General features: G+C 33.2%; 1 protein-coding gene across 1 annotated transcript; it reads right to left on the bottom strand.

Moving 5' to 3' along the window:
* Positions 1 to 213: 213 nt before the first annotated feature.
* On the bottom strand, positions 214 to 8,832 carry LOC145166341 (protein NRT1/ PTR FAMILY 4.6-like). Its single transcript, XM_079085293.1, has 5 exons — positions 8,518 to 8,832; positions 8,291 to 8,399; positions 7,921 to 8,138; positions 1,682 to 2,122; positions 214 to 1,323 (listed from the first exon to the last, which is right to left on the bottom strand). The coding sequence occupies exons 1-5, from the start codon at positions 8,518 to 8,520 to the stop codon at positions 367 to 369; spliced, it is 1,728 nt and encodes a 575-aa protein (XP_078941419.1). The 5' UTR covers positions 8,521 to 8,832; the 3' UTR covers positions 214 to 366.
* Positions 8,833 to 16,071: the final 7,239 nt, after the last annotated feature.

Genomic DNA, 16,071 nt, shown 5'->3' with positions numbered 1-16,071 from the left:
TCTTGTATAGATTGTTAACTCTTTATCTTTAGAATACTTATGCAATTAGATGTATAGATTTCTAACAATAGCGTGCCTATACCTTTTTGTTTTGCATGTAATTTCTTGTTAGACCTATAAGGTTGTTAATTTTATATAAAGCTAGGAAACTTAAAAAGTGAAAAGTACTATCGATCGATGGGCTATAAATCATAAAATGAAGGGTGTGCGATGTAAAACTACAAACTGCATCTTATATTGAGATGTAAAACTACAAATTGCTGCATCTTATATATATCACATCCTGGCATCCTGATGATGTATGTCATATATGAAACTGCCGACTTTGTAGCAGTCTCTTCAATACACCTCCAACTTCTCCATAGTTTACAATTTAGCCCCTGTAGATTGATACTTGTACCGGCGAGCCCAAAATAAATAATGGAGGAAATTCAGTGCGCTCAACACGCACATCAACCAGTAAAACTTCTCCAAATGGTAATGGTTCAAGTTTTCTCCCGACAACCATCCAGGGTGGCCGGAGTCCCCCGTGACGCTGTTCACAACCGACACAATAACAGTGCTCAGGTAGTACCCCATAGCCAACGACGCAAATGATAGTGAGGTGGCTAAAGACTTCATATTCGCCGGAGCTTCGGTGAAGAAGAACTCCATTAATCCGGCCAACGTGAAAAGATCAGCAGATCCAAGAAACAAATATTGGAACGCAATCCATAGAAATGTAATCGGCAATGGCTCGTGAGGGTTGATTCCAGCTCTCATGGCAATCCGTTTGCGTTTGATCTCAACCAGAGCCGCCACAGCGGTGGCCATTACTGAAAGAAGCAATCCAATTCCAATACGTTGCAAGTGTGAAACACCCATTTCGGATTTTGTAGCTCTTCGGGCAAATGGGATTATGATATGGTCATAGATCGGAGCAAGGAAGATGATGAACATCACCGGAAAAACAGGGAGGGAGGCTGCCGGAACTTTTAGCGACCCAATCTTCGTGTTCATGGTGGAGGCTTGTTGGACTGAGAATGTGGAGAGTTGGGCCAAACAACAATTGAGCATGATGGTGCAACCAAAGATTGGAAGGACTCTTAGGACAATTTTGACTTCTTCAACTTGTTTGACTGAGCATTGGAGGAAAGTGTAAGCTGGTTTGTTTGTGGTTGCATGGTTTAAGAATTTTAGACTTGTTGTCGGGGTTTCGGTTTCTTCAAGATCTTTTGTGACAGTTTGTTGTTGTTGGGTATCTTTTGGCGACAATGACATGCTCACGATCGCATTGCTTGGACTTCTTGCGACACAAGCATTTAATATTGCCGCAATCAGTACCTGCATCACCAAAAGGGATAAATATCGACATAACAAGTTTGAAGTGTTGAAGACACTCAAAGAAAACAATTGCAACAAAGGTGATAGCGACTCTCCGTACTTCAAGTGAGTAATAATTTCTAGGGGTAAAATAGTATTTTTCACATAAAACTAAGGTCAAGAAGTCGTAAAATGACAACCTAATACGTAATTTGTTCCATTGGGTCAATGAACTTTAAATGTCTACATAGGGAGCACGATTAAAAGTTTAGTGACCTAGATGGAACAAATGAAAAAGTAGATAGAAAGATTACCGAAGACCAAAAATGTAAATTAGGACTGAAAGCTTTAAATTTTTTGTAATTCATAACATTATTACCTTAAACATCATGGTGAGAGGGCTTCCGGAAGGGATTTTGTTCTTATAAAAACCAGAGCCAGCTAGAAATACTGGGATAGACAATAAGATAGTCAACATAGAGATACCGAAACCCCATTCCCATCCTTTGTTATCTTCAATCCAAACCACGAGTGTAACAGCAATGAGAGCGCCAACAGAAAGGGAAAACATGAAGTAGTTGAAAAACGTTGATCTTTGCTTTCTTCCCTTTATAGAATTATCATCAAACTGTTCAGCCCCATGTACAGGTAATGATCCCTTTATGCCCCCTACACCTAACGCAATCAAATAAAGGCCCAAGAAAAGCAATGCAGCTTTCGCACCTTGCACTTCTTGACATGGGATTGTGGCTTCTATAGGGTTGCATTCGGGTGGCTTTAGAGATGATGAACGAGCTTGTATTGTCAGTATCACAAGACCCTAGATAGATATCAAAAACAGATCGTTAAAATCCTGACATGACCCGATATAAAAATATTAGATATACTTAAAAATGTGTGTAGTACTAATAACAATTGTCCATAAGAAAAGGTGGATTTTTGTGTGGATGTCATTATCTCGATCTAGCAAAATTGACCCAAAATCTAAACATCATATCCCACTAAAATGCCACTTTGGACTTTAAACATGGTTTTTTAAAGACTCGACTGTCAATTTACATCTAAAGTAAGAATAATAAGACAAAAAACTTAGACTATGAAAATCAACGTTATCATGTAGAAAAATAGAATTAAATTATATCAAATCGGGAAGGAACCAAGATTTTTGAATATCAGCGTTTAAAAAGATCAATTTTAGAGTAAAGGCTTAAAATGAAAGATGGGCTATAGGTATAGTGAACTTTAAGTGGTTGTAGTCTTGCAGGCAAAGTTAACATCCACTTCTCCCCTACTAGCTCCACCAATGTATCGAACATGTCATGTTACAAGATATTGCTCGTGACTCTTACGTAAAGTATAGTGTTGTGAAATTTAAGTGCTTTTTTTCCATGCAAAAAACGTTTTTATTCTCTTGTATGATCAACTTTTGTCCTACAACTCTACAAGGATCAAACTCGTTGAATCATATTGTCTTTCACCCAATTTTAAGACCGTCGTCTCATCAATCAAAGGACGTTATCCATACTTTTGGCTTTTGAGTGCTACCCTCGTGGTAATTTACGTGGTTATATTTTTATAAGTTGTACTATTTTGACGTTAAAAAGATCCAAATTTAAAGGTATATTCAAGTTTGAACATTAAAGTGTGAAGTGAAAGGTGGTATCACGTGGTACAACTGTGAATGCAACAACCTTTATCGAGAACGCATTAGAAAGGATAAGACATTAATGATATCGAAGTCTATCTTGTTTTTGTTTTCCGAAACAATAAAATGAATTTATCTGTTACATGAGGTATGGCCCTACACATCATAAAACTTTTTAACCAAAAAAGTTTTCACGTTTAAACTTATGAAAATAGAAAAATGCTAAATGTACTTTAATCATTGTACTTGTATTTTATAAAGTAATCAGTAAAGAGCACTCTACAATTTTGTCAACATAATTTAATTATTCTTTTATCAAATATAGTACATTAACTAATATTGCAACAAATTAGAATCAATGATGATGATGTAACTAATTAAATAACTCATTATTTCAACAAATTCCCACCAAATAATGATGTAACTAATCATGTAAAAGTAATTATTTCAACATTTTTTTTAAAGAAATATAGTATCTACGATCGTCAAACAACTAACAAGTTTATAAGCTATTTCATTTTTAAGTTTTTTATTTTGTCATATTTGTAAAACCAACAAATAAATTTATGCTAACTTTTTTGAAAACAACTCAAATTAACATTTTAACAGACTTATTGAGTTATTTAAATTATCGTAAAAAAAATATACCATTTATTAAATATAAAAAACTTAATCTTCTACATATCATTTTATATATTTTAACTAGTTTATCGGTTTGTTTTACTAAAATACATTTTTTATTTGCTACCAAATATTGTTGTAGTTATTATCTAGTTTTTCGGCTTGTGCGTAAAAGATAACCTAAGCAATTATAATAATTAATTGAGTTGGTTTAAAAATATGTGATTATTTATAGTGGCTTTTAGAATACAATATGACAATTCTACATGTCTTTTATGGTACAGATTCTTTTGGAGTATTTCAATTAAAACACATTAATTTGATTAAAAAAACAAATTTAGTTTATATATATATATATATATATATATATATATATATATATATATATATATATGACTTAGTTATTGTGTGAACTATAAAATATATGAGCACTTGTGAACCATATATCCACAATTGAAAAACTACGCGCCCGTAGTCATATATATGGATTGCGGACAAAGATACGAATGCATGCATCAACAGTCATATGAACTGCGGACGCAAATGTGAATGTATGCATCAACATATATATATATATATATATATATATATATATATATATATATATATATATATATATATATTTCAAAATTTTTTTGTCAAATCTTTGTTTTTGAGTCTAGATATGACTTAGACGTTGTATTTCGTTAATATTTGTGTTTTTGAATTTGAAAAATTATGTTTGAATTTGTAGTTCTTAACTTACGTATAAATATTTATGTTCTCAAAATTTATATGTGTGTGTGCTAAATTTTTAGTTTGTATGCCAAATATAGCTTAGCAATATAGCTCTCCTATTAATTGCTGAAGTTAGTTATATATATATATATATATATATATATATATATATATATATATATATATATATATATATATATATATATATATATATATATATATATATATATATACCCCAAATAAATAAAGATTATTTTTTGTTAAATATCAATTTCTAAATGAATTTGACACATATGACTTTTGGGATTATTAAATTTCTTTTTCCCCTTATCATTTTCTTGTATTTTCCATTTCCATTTAAGTGTCATATGATTATATTTATTAATTAATGGCAATGTCAGTGATTACTCTAAATCCGTTCATTCCTGCTTTATTTTGCTAAATATACGATGCAATTTATTGGAGTTTAAACTTTTAATTACATTGCTTGATATTAATCTTTTAATAATACATAGTCTATATATATATATATATATATATATATATATATATATATATATATTGTGTGTGTGCGCACGTGCATCCATAAGAGATATTAACTATTTTAGCTATATTTTTATATAGTTAATAAATGTAACTAGTGTTTAAGTCCTCGTAGTGGCTACGGCAAGTGCTTACACTAGAGATGAAAGTGGGTCCAAACCCAGACCAGATGGACCCGGACCTGGAAAATCCGGAACCGGTTAACGAGATTTTGTAGAACCGGAAACCGGACCGGTATATAAGAATCGGTTCCGGGTACGGTACCGGGTAAAGTGGGTCTAAAACCGGAAAACTCGGAAACATCAAAGTGAGTAGGTTGGAACCGGATAAAGTGAGTTTAGAACCGAAAACCCGGAAAATCAGAATTTTTTGGTAATTACTTATTATTTAGTGGGTTGAACTTTGAAAATTTTCATATTGATATCACAACTTTTGGGGGACTGTAACTCATTGAATATGAAACCAAAATTGACAAAATTATAGTCTAAAATCATGTATAAACTCTAAACTACACTTTAGAAAAAACCGTATGTCAATTTGACTTTAAACGAATGAGATATGCATGTGTTAACATTTTCATAGAATATAAAGTACAAAAACAAATAGGGTAAATAACACAAAAGACACTACGTTTATACGAAAATTCTAATTTGACACTGTGTTATTTTTTGTCTCAAATTTGACACTGTGTTTTCTAATTTGTTACAATTCTGACCACTTGACCGGTCAACCCGGTTACTTGCTGACGTGACATGATGACGTGTCAGTTGTGATGACGGGGCATGCTGACGTGTCAAAATTGAATTTTTTTTCCACAAAAGACACTAAGTTTTTAATTTTTTTCGATTTTGACACTAAGTCTCAAATTTTTTTTTTCAATTTTGACACCTTATTTTTTTGTTCCAAATCGAACATTATTTTTTTCAGTTTTGTTTAATGCTGACCATTTTCCATTTGAAACCGTATAAATATTTTTTTATTACATTTTAAACCTTATAAAAACATTTTTTTTTCATTTAAAAACCATATTTTTATATAAATACAAAGTTTTTTTTACGCATATGTTTTATAAATATTTTTAGTTATATAATGCGAGCCGAACTAACCATAAACTTCAAATAAGAATAACAAAATTTTATCAATTATTAATTATGAAATGTTATTTATTTTATTTTTTGTTGTAGATTTTACACATATTTTTATTTACAATTAAATAATTATAAGGTTTCAAATAGAAAATGATCGACATTGAACAAAATTGGAAAAATGATTTTCGATTTGGTACAAAAAAAATAGAGTGTTAAAATTGAAAAAAAAAACTTAATGTCGAAATCGGAAAAAAATGAAAACTTAGTGTCTTTTGTGGAAAAAAAATTCAATTGTGACACGTTAGCATGTCATGTCAGCATCATACGTCATCAAAACTGACACGTCATCATGCCACGTCAGCAAGTAACCGGGTTGATCGGTCAAGTGGTCAAAATTGTTACAAATTGGAAAACACAGTATCAAATTTGAGACAAAAAATAACACAGTGTCAAATTAGAATTTTCGTGTAAACGTAGTGTCTTTTGTGCCCTTTACCCAAACAAATAACTGAAAAGTTGAAAATTTTCAGTTTTGATATCCCGACTTCGGGGGATTTTAAATCATTGAATATTAAACAAAAAATGACAAAATTATAGTCTAAACTCATGTACAAACTGTAAACTACAAGTTGGAAAAAACCATATGTCCATCCGACTTCAAACGAATTAGATATGCATGTTTTAAAACTTTTACAGAATACAAAAAAACTGAAAAACTAAAAACTTTCAGTTTTGATATCTCGACTTTGGGGGACTGTAAGTCAATGAATATAAAACTAAAAATGGCAAATTTATAGTCTAAAATCATGTACAAACTTTAAACTACACTTTGGAAAAAACCGTATGTCAATCGGAGTTGAAACGAATGAGATATGGATCTTTTAAACGTTTCACAAAAACCGGTTCCGACCTTAAAAGTGGTTCCGGTTCCTAACACCGGTTCCGGTTTTAGACCCGGTTTACCCGGACCTGATGGACCCAAACCCGGATTACCCGGAACCCGGATAAAGCCAATTTTTAAACCCGGAACCGGAACCGGTTCCGGTTTCGGTCCGGTTTTCCGGTTCTAAATCTCATCCCTAGCTTACACCCACTCTTCCCTCTCATTCGACATGTTGAGTTCGAACTATATATTTCTCACCAAAGGCTTGGAGATGAGAGAGAAAACCAAATCATTGTTTATCTAACTTTTCAATTTTTTCTTGCAACTGCACTTACTGGTCCTCCTAAATAACAAGTTAAACATGTATTGTGACAAAATAATTGTGGGATTGATGTGACAACTTTTAAGAGACAGTGAACCAAATGTGACACCACACATACCACCTAAAGATTGTAGGAACACAAGCACATATAAATTGTAGCTTCTAACTTGCGCAGGGCAAATTTGATTCACGTGTGACAACTGGTCATCTAGACAATTAGTGTGTAACGGTTGCATCGCGTGAATCCATATTTTAGCACACAAGTTGTTTGGGAAGCCATGCCAGATATATCAAAATATACATTAAATAAAATAAATTAAAATGCAGATATATCAAAATATATATTAAATAAAATAAATCAAAATATAACTAGTCGTCATGCCATTTATGAGTATATGACTTCACACCTTATTTATATATAGATGATAATTGTAACAAATATATTATTCAAATTAACACATGGAAGTTGTTGCACTTACCAAAAGTTTGCCACCAAAGGGTAATTTATATCATCAATCGAGGCACATCTTTTTTGCTTTTCATTCTTCTTACAAATCTTTTCTGAAGTTAAAATGATAGCATTTGCATCAATCATGCATCATCTTTTATACTTTATATTGTCACACTTAAACTTGTTTTAACCGTTCCAAACTTTAAAAAAGTTAATCTAAAACACGTGGCCTCCGATGGTAAAGCAATTTTTTCGATGGATAATCATTCACATATTTATGCCCGAGAGAGAGAGAGAGAGAGAGAGAGAGAGAGAGAGAGAGAGAGAGAGAGAGAGAGAGAGATTTACCGAGAATTCAACAAGTGCACTTATGAGATAGATGTGATAAGTGGTGAAGAGAGCATCAGATAAAAAGCCACCAAGAAGAGCAAGTAGAAAAGCAGTGCCCATGAAATTTGTTACATGATTTGCTGCTTTTGAAGGAGAAAAGTGCATGTGTTGTATCAAGTACAAAACCAAGTTGCTTGCATTTGCCAAATATGCCAAGTTCTCCATCACCTCCACAACTAAATAAAGAAAATTTACCCATCACGATTTGATAACAAAGATTGATCATCCATATAACGATTTCAAAAACCCATATCAAATATGTGTAAATCTAATAGAAAGGATAAACCTTACTGAAAAAAGTTTCGATCTTGACTTTGATCAACTTTACCTAACACGAAGGAGGCAGCAAACATGCCACCATGGTGGCCTTTGATAGCAGGTCTCTTCTTCCAATCCACATAGCCTTCCCATATGTTGGATTGTTCTTGTTCCACTTCCTGCAACACATAATCAAAAAAACCCTAATAGGTTAAGTGATCAACTCCTAGAAGAAAAAAAACATCATCTTATTCTTTTATTTTGTGGATGGTCAAACTGAAGAGAGGGTGAACTCACCATTTCTCTTGTGAATCTTTTGAAAAGGAGAGTTGGGAGTTGGAAGTGAGGTATCAATTGCTAGGCGAGATGGAGAAAAAAAAGTTTAATTTTAAAGTGAGAGGGAGTTGTCTAGAGAAATCTCTCTCCGTCACTCTCTCTCCAAACCTTCACTTTTTTGGCCGAAAGAAAGATTGTAACTTAAATCGCTTTCACAATCTCACACCCTCTAGTGGAATATATATATAGTGCTTAAAAGCCCTTTAAATCGATATTAATTTGTGGCATTGATTAACAAGTGAGGAGAGAGAAATGTAGAGAAGTATGCTTTCTATTTACGTGGTGAGAGGGAGGGTATAGAGAGAGCGAGAGGTGTTTTATAGGCACAAGGTAGGAGGGCGGCGTGGGTGTGGGGGTGGGGATGGAGAGAAAAAGATGGGCATCAAATGCTCCTATGGTAAATTTTAAAAGGAAGATTTAGATAGTGTTTTCTTAATACTCATTTATAATGAAAATTCTTTTGAACTTTATTTTAAAACTATTGTATAATTATTTTGTTTTAATAAAAAATCTTTTAGATTTAAAGCATATTTATTTAAGTCGAATGCATGGTTATAGCAAGTCTATATTAATAAAAGAAATATGTATAATGATGATATATATTACATAAAGTGTGGTCTTAGCCTATAAATATCCCTTATAAATATTTAGTCAAAGTCAATATTTTTCATTGCGAACCATCGTTTGTAATATATATTAGGTAATAAATTTATTATGTTTTTGTTTTAAATTAATTATCTAAATTTTTTAAAACAATATTATTATCTATTATTGTTTTCTTTATAGTTGATTACTTGTGAGACCCATGTATTATATGGATTAATTAAAAAAATGTTAAATATAAAATTCTAAATATTTGATAACTTTGAATTTATAAAAAATTAAAAAATAATGAATTATAAAAATTAAAATGTGTTTCTTATCTTTTAAATTTAAACAAATAATTTAAATAAATAAACAAAAGAAACTAATAAACTTTAATTTGAGAATTTTGAAATTAGAAGATAAGTCCATTAATAAAAGTTGATATCCATTTATTACTACATTTATTATTTGAAATTATTTTAAAATATTATGTGGAATTTAAAAAACAATAAGAAACCCCATAAAATGACATGTAGAAAAAACTAATTTAAAATAACTACAAAATTACATTTGACAAATTGAATGAGAATGTAACACGTGACAAAAAAATATTCATTTATTAGAGTAGATTTTATTGTTTAGGAATGTTTACTGATTTTTTGATGTTATATATTGTAAGATTTGATAATAATTTAATTTCTATATAATTCTTCATTTGGACATTAATACTTATTTACTATTTACGTTTTTTTTTTGTTTATGTGTTTTATGCTCGTTTATTCATTTGATTAAACTTAAATTAACAAAAAAATAAAAAGAAAGTAAACCATTATTCGTGTTGGTTATTAAAATATATAAGTTCCTTTTATACAACTAATCCGATTTCTCATTAATGAACCCACAGTGTGTGTGTATATATATATATATATAGAGAAATGTTATTTGGAAAACAAAAAAACCCTAAAAAACCCTAAAAATCATACAAATGCATAAAAAAAATACTTAGAGATCACAAAACTTTTTTTTGAATTTTTTTTGAAAAAATCGCAGCTTTCTATACAGATTCGCTGAAAAAAATTTTGATTTTTTTTTATAAAAAAAAAAGTTTGATTTTTTATTTTATAAAAAAAAAATTGATTTTTTTTTCAGCGAATTTTAAGAAAAAGCTGATATTATTTAAAAAAAATTTTAAAAAAAGTTTTGTGATATCTAACTATTTTTTTTATGCATTTTTATGATTTTTAGGGTTTTTTTTAGGGTTTTTTACTTTCCATAGAACCTAAACCTCTATATATATATATATATATATATATATATATATATATATATATATATATATATTTTGGTGTAAACAGTTTTTCTATTTTTTGTACGTGTTAAAGTTATTTAACATATTAAATTAACTAATACGATATTAAAAATTTTACAAGGTAGAAGGAGAATCATGTTTTGGCCATGGAGTATTGGACCCTTTTAGTAGTTTAATTAAGAATATTTGATAGCATTGCAAGTGTACCCCCAACTTGTTTTTTTTTTTTTTTTTGTTCTTTTTAAGAATATTATATTGACTTGATGAATTTTTTGGTGAGATTGTTATGTTGTTTTATTTCATTCCGATATATATTCATAAAATTTTGTCTTTATTTGTTTTTTATTGAAGAAAAATACTTCCGTCTTCTAAAGTTGAAATCTAATACTTTTGCTTGCAATTTTAAATACATGAACATCAAATTTTTAATAGGTTTATAATCTTTGTTAAATAGTTTATTTGTATGTAAATATAGTAATTTTCAACTATGAAGATTACTCCATAAATAATAATAATTCTTAGCTTTATTTCAGTCAGCAAAAATAAAAAAGAACCACACGCATGCATACTAACCATATGAAATAGATTCTTTTGTTTTATCGGTTTACCAAGAGCAATCAATATGAATGGTCACAATGGTATCATATTTCGACCATACAATTCAATTATAATATTTTTATGGTGGTATATATGATATATATGATAATTACAATTTATTGTTATTTAAGGAATTCAAATGTGTGTTAGGCTAAATGTTTCTCAAATTCCTTTTATAATAACTTATACTTCTGTAATTTTATTCACTATGAGATTAGGGAATGGTTCCTTCTCAACCTATTCAATTCTATTGTCACATCATCTCTATATAAGTTTTTTTTTTCATCATTTCCGACTCATAACATATAAAAATAACAGCTTTCTCAAACCACTCAATTAAAAATATAAAAACAAATATGATACAAATAAAAAAAACATAATATACAAGAAAAATGAGAGAGAGAAAGGGGGAACTCAGTGGGCACATAAGCCGCTTGAAACACTAAATAGGCACAAATCTAACGGTACCATGAGTGAGATTAGTTACTTTGGAGGTACCCTGGTACCTCCAACCCAAAATCATCCAAACCGAACAATTCACTCCTCCCTAATGATTGGTAGCTAGAAACGACATTAGCATAAATAATTTAATGGAGAGAGATAATTAGACTATCTCGTTAATTATACCATTAATGCGTATGTGAAGTTCATGCTTAGGTATTATTTAATTAATTAAAAGGAATACGAATTACTATATATGTGACTGGAGTTTCATATATTTATGAATAGTTTTTACCTAAAACTTAGATTTTTTTTTTTTTTTTTTTTTTTTTTTTTTTTTTGTTAAACGAAAAATCTAATTTACTTCTAAACAATTTCTTAATTCCACATACGTCCACGACCGGACTTGAACCTCAACTTTAAGATGAGAGTGTAACATTTGATACCGTCGAACTAGAATCAAGACTTTAATTAAAAGAAGAGAATTACAGATATTTATTAATACTCCATTCATTAAAAAAAATGTTTAAATAAATATATAGTACAACAAAAGTGTTTTATGTACACTTGGTCAAAGATATACTATTTTAATTTTTTTTTTGGAAACAGCAAATAAAATTAAATAAAAGGCCTACAACTAGCAAAGGTTGTAGTAGACCATTAGATACATAAAAAATGGGAGCAACACCAATCTACCCATCTACTTGTATTATTTCCCTATGCTTATACAAAGTAAAAACAAGCGATATAACATCATCCACCACAATGGTGGGAGACTAAGTCGCCCTGTGAAAAACCTTATCATTCATCGCCTTCCATAGTCTTTAAAGCAACCCATAAACGATAGCTAAAAGAAGCTTGCGTTTTCTAGGATAATTGCCCCAACTTACTGCAAAGTTGAGAAATTCTGCCACGTCTAAAAACTCTTTATAAGAAATTCCACACAATCTAAGAATCTACTCCTGCACTTTCCGAGAAAACGAACATCTAACTAGAGCATGATTTATTGTTTCCATATCTTCATTACAATTGAGGCAGTTGGAGGATGAAACAAGAACTCCTCTTTTCCTTAAAGTATCTGCAACATGAATCCTCCCAAGCCTCGCCCTCCATATGAAACACACAACTTTTAATGGAACAATCTTTATCTATACTGTAACACTCTAAATTTTCAAACAAATTTTTCATTCATATTTTTTAAAACCTCATAAAACACAATCTCATTTTCTCAAAAACCCAAATGTATAAGTTATTCAAAACACAAGACAACAAAATGTTTAACAACATCTCAGAATCCTCCAAAAACATAATCTCTAGCTAGTGTGTACAATCAAGCTGGCGCCTTCCCGCGATCCTGAGAGGTACCTGAAACACATTTCATACAACACTGTAAGCACGGAGCTTAGTGAGTTCCCCAAAATACCACACACAAATAATTAGCCTCTCATGGCTATATCTCAATAAGGACCCTCCGGTCATGTGTCTCAAATAAGACCCTCCGGTCTCACAGCTCGGGTCGGACCCTCCAGTCCGATATCTCAGTGAAGACCCTCCGATCCCTCAACTCGGTTTGGACCCTCCGGTCCTAACTCAATAAGGCACAAAATAATATACAACATAATTCACAAAGACAAAATGCATGATATCAAATAACTCAGAATAAGCACAAAGACCCTCCGGTCAGTAACTCAAATAAGACCATTCGGTCAATAATTTAAATAAGACCCGTCGGTCACACAATATTACCACTCAGGTAAGTATAGTGAGAAGACTCACCTCGTACGTAAGCAAGTAGGTATCATACTCAACGATCGGTCTAGACTCCGCCTACATATCATAATCATCTCTAATTAACACTTTATAACAACAACTCTAAAGATGTCAAGTTAACCCCTTTTCTAACTCTCGGAAAGGGTGAAAGACCATTTTACCCCTCCATGGTCTCCATAATCCATAATTTGACCAAACCCTAAAAGTCAACGGAAGTCAACACTCGAGTCAACAATCCATGTTGACCCAACTCGTCGAGTGCATCTATGCGACTCGTCGAGTTCCTTCGTTTCTCTGAATTATCAGAAAAATCCAACCTTAACTCGCCGAGTTGTCTCACCAACTCGCCGAGTTCATACGCGTCCATACTATTAGGGAAAACCCTAACCAACTCGTCGAGTTGGCTCACCAACTCGTCGAGTCCCTTCAGTCCATTCTCTCATTCAGACGTTTTTAAGCAGAACCAAAGCCACATATTCTAGATCTAGCCTCCCAAGGTTGAAATACCACGAAAAGCTGCAAGCTTTACATTTATGCATGGCATCTAGGGCTAAGTTTGCCAACCCAAAGCTCAATAGAGGGTTTAAGGCATGAAAGTTGGCCAATGCTTGATAAAGCTTGAATCTTTTGGCATAGGGGACCTCATATTGTCCAGATCTGAAGTCTCATCATCAAGGCATGCTCAAACAACTAAAGGGCTCAAAGAGAAGATGGAAATGGCCCTAAACTCCCTAGTGAATAGATCTAACAAACAAACGGTCAAGGTGATAACTTTTTACCTCCAAATGGCAGCTAACACTGAAAGAATACTGGATCTAAGGGCTCCTTCTCGTTCCAAGTCTTTTGCTCCTCCAACTCCTTCAAAGAATGCACCAAATCCCACACTTTTAGCCTCTCTCTTTCTCATAGATGATACCATCTCGTTTAGGGTTTCTCTTAGGGTGCTAAAGTGATCAGGGAGGCGGAATGAAGAGCTTAAGGTTCCTTAAATAGGGTGCAAACCCAAAAAATTAGGGTTTTCACACTCAACTCCTAATCGTCGAGTTAGGGTCCTCCAACTCGTCGAGTAGGCCCCATAAATCACTCGACTATCTCCATCTCTACTCGGTGAGTTGGGGCCTCCAACTCGTCGAGTTGCCCTGAAAAAATGAATAATATTAAATAAACATTACACCTGGGAGTCGGGATGTTACAACTCTCCCCCAATAGAATCAGACTTCGCCCTTGAAGTCATCCTCTAGAAACAACTCTGGGTACTGCTCACGCATCTCGGACTCCGGCTCCCAAGTCCACTCGGATCCCTTCCGATGCTACCACTGAACCTGAACCAAGGGCACCACTTTATTCCTCAAGACGTTCACCTTCTTATCCAAAATCACCACCGTCTTCTCAATGTAGTTCAGGTGATCATCAACCTGAATGTCCTCTAAAGGGACCACTGCCGTCTCGTCGGCTACACACTTCCTCAGCTGGGACACATGGAAGGTGTTATGGATCTGGCTCAACTTCGCATGCAACTTTAACCGATAAGCTACCTTACCCACTCGGGCGATCACTCTGAAAGGACCGATGTATCTAGGGCCCAGCTTTCCCCGCTTCCTGAATCAGATCACCCCTTTCCATGGGGATACCTTTAGGAGGACAAAATCTCCGACCTGGAACTCTAGCTCGGATCGTCTCCGGTCCGCGTAACTCTTCTGACGACTCTGGGCCGTCAGTAACCTCTGTCTGACCTGCTGGATCTACTATGTCGTCTTGAGCACTATCTCAGTGATCCCCATCACTCTCTGCTCTACCTCTCCCCAACAGATGGGAGTCCGACACTTCCTCCCGTATAAAAGCTCAAAGGGAGGCATACCAATACTGGAGTGATGGCTGTTGTTGTATGAAAACTCAGCCAAGGGCAAGTAAGTGTCCCGACTTCCACCGAACTCCATAATACATGCGCGTAGCATGTTCTCGAGCGTCTGAATCATCAGCTCGCTCTGCCCGTCTGTCTATGGGTGGTAAGCGGTGCTGAAATGCAATCGGGTACCCAACTCCTCATGAAATTTCTTCTGGAACCTGGAAGTAAAAATCACATCCCGATCTGACACTATCGATGTAGGCACCCCATGTCGTGCCACCACCTCTCGAACGTAGATCTCGGCTAATTTCTCTACAGAAGAGCTCTCACTTATAGCTAGAAAGTAAGCACTCATCGTCAACCAATCTACAATCACTCATATCGCATCGACACCTCGCGCAGTCCTTGGTAACTTGGTAATAAAATCCATGGAGATATGTTCCCAGTTCCACAGGGGAATCTCCAAAGGCTGCAACTGGCCATGGGGACGCTGGTGCTCTGCCTTGACCTGACGATAGGTCAAGCATCTTGTCACACCCCAAACCAGAATGGCGGAAACATTCGGGGGTGGATGACTTCACGTAGTATCAAAATAGTTGAATATTTGTAAAGAAAGTAAACACAACCATCATAAATATAATTTAAAAGTTACATTGTTGCATGTGATACATGTCTCAAAAAAATATTACAATATGATGATTTAATAAGTTTTGAAAACTGACGCCTTAGCGTCCCTTCTCCAAAAGCTGATGTTTTACCTGTATTACTGAATCCCTGAGAAATACAAGTAGTTTTGAAAAAGTGTCAACAATTAAGTTGGTGAGTTCATAAGCGTTTTTGTATAGGAATAGTATACCTTTTAGTATAAAGAAAATTGAGTTTATTTCTAGAAAATCCAATATTTTCCATAATTGAGTGGTGGTTTTAAAAGTTCCAAAAACCATAATGCATAAGTACTTTCCATACC

Source organism: Lactuca virosa, chromosome 3 (genome assembly GCF_052849685.1).
Source record: "Lactuca virosa cultivar CGN04683 chromosome 3, Lactuca_virosa_CGN04683_v6, whole genome shotgun sequence".
NCBI classification, from domain to species: domain Eukaryota; kingdom Viridiplantae; phylum Streptophyta; class Magnoliopsida; order Asterales; family Asteraceae; genus Lactuca; species Lactuca virosa.
The sequence above is the reverse complement of the archived record's forward strand: the minus strand, read 5'-3'. Positions and strand labels throughout refer to the sequence as shown.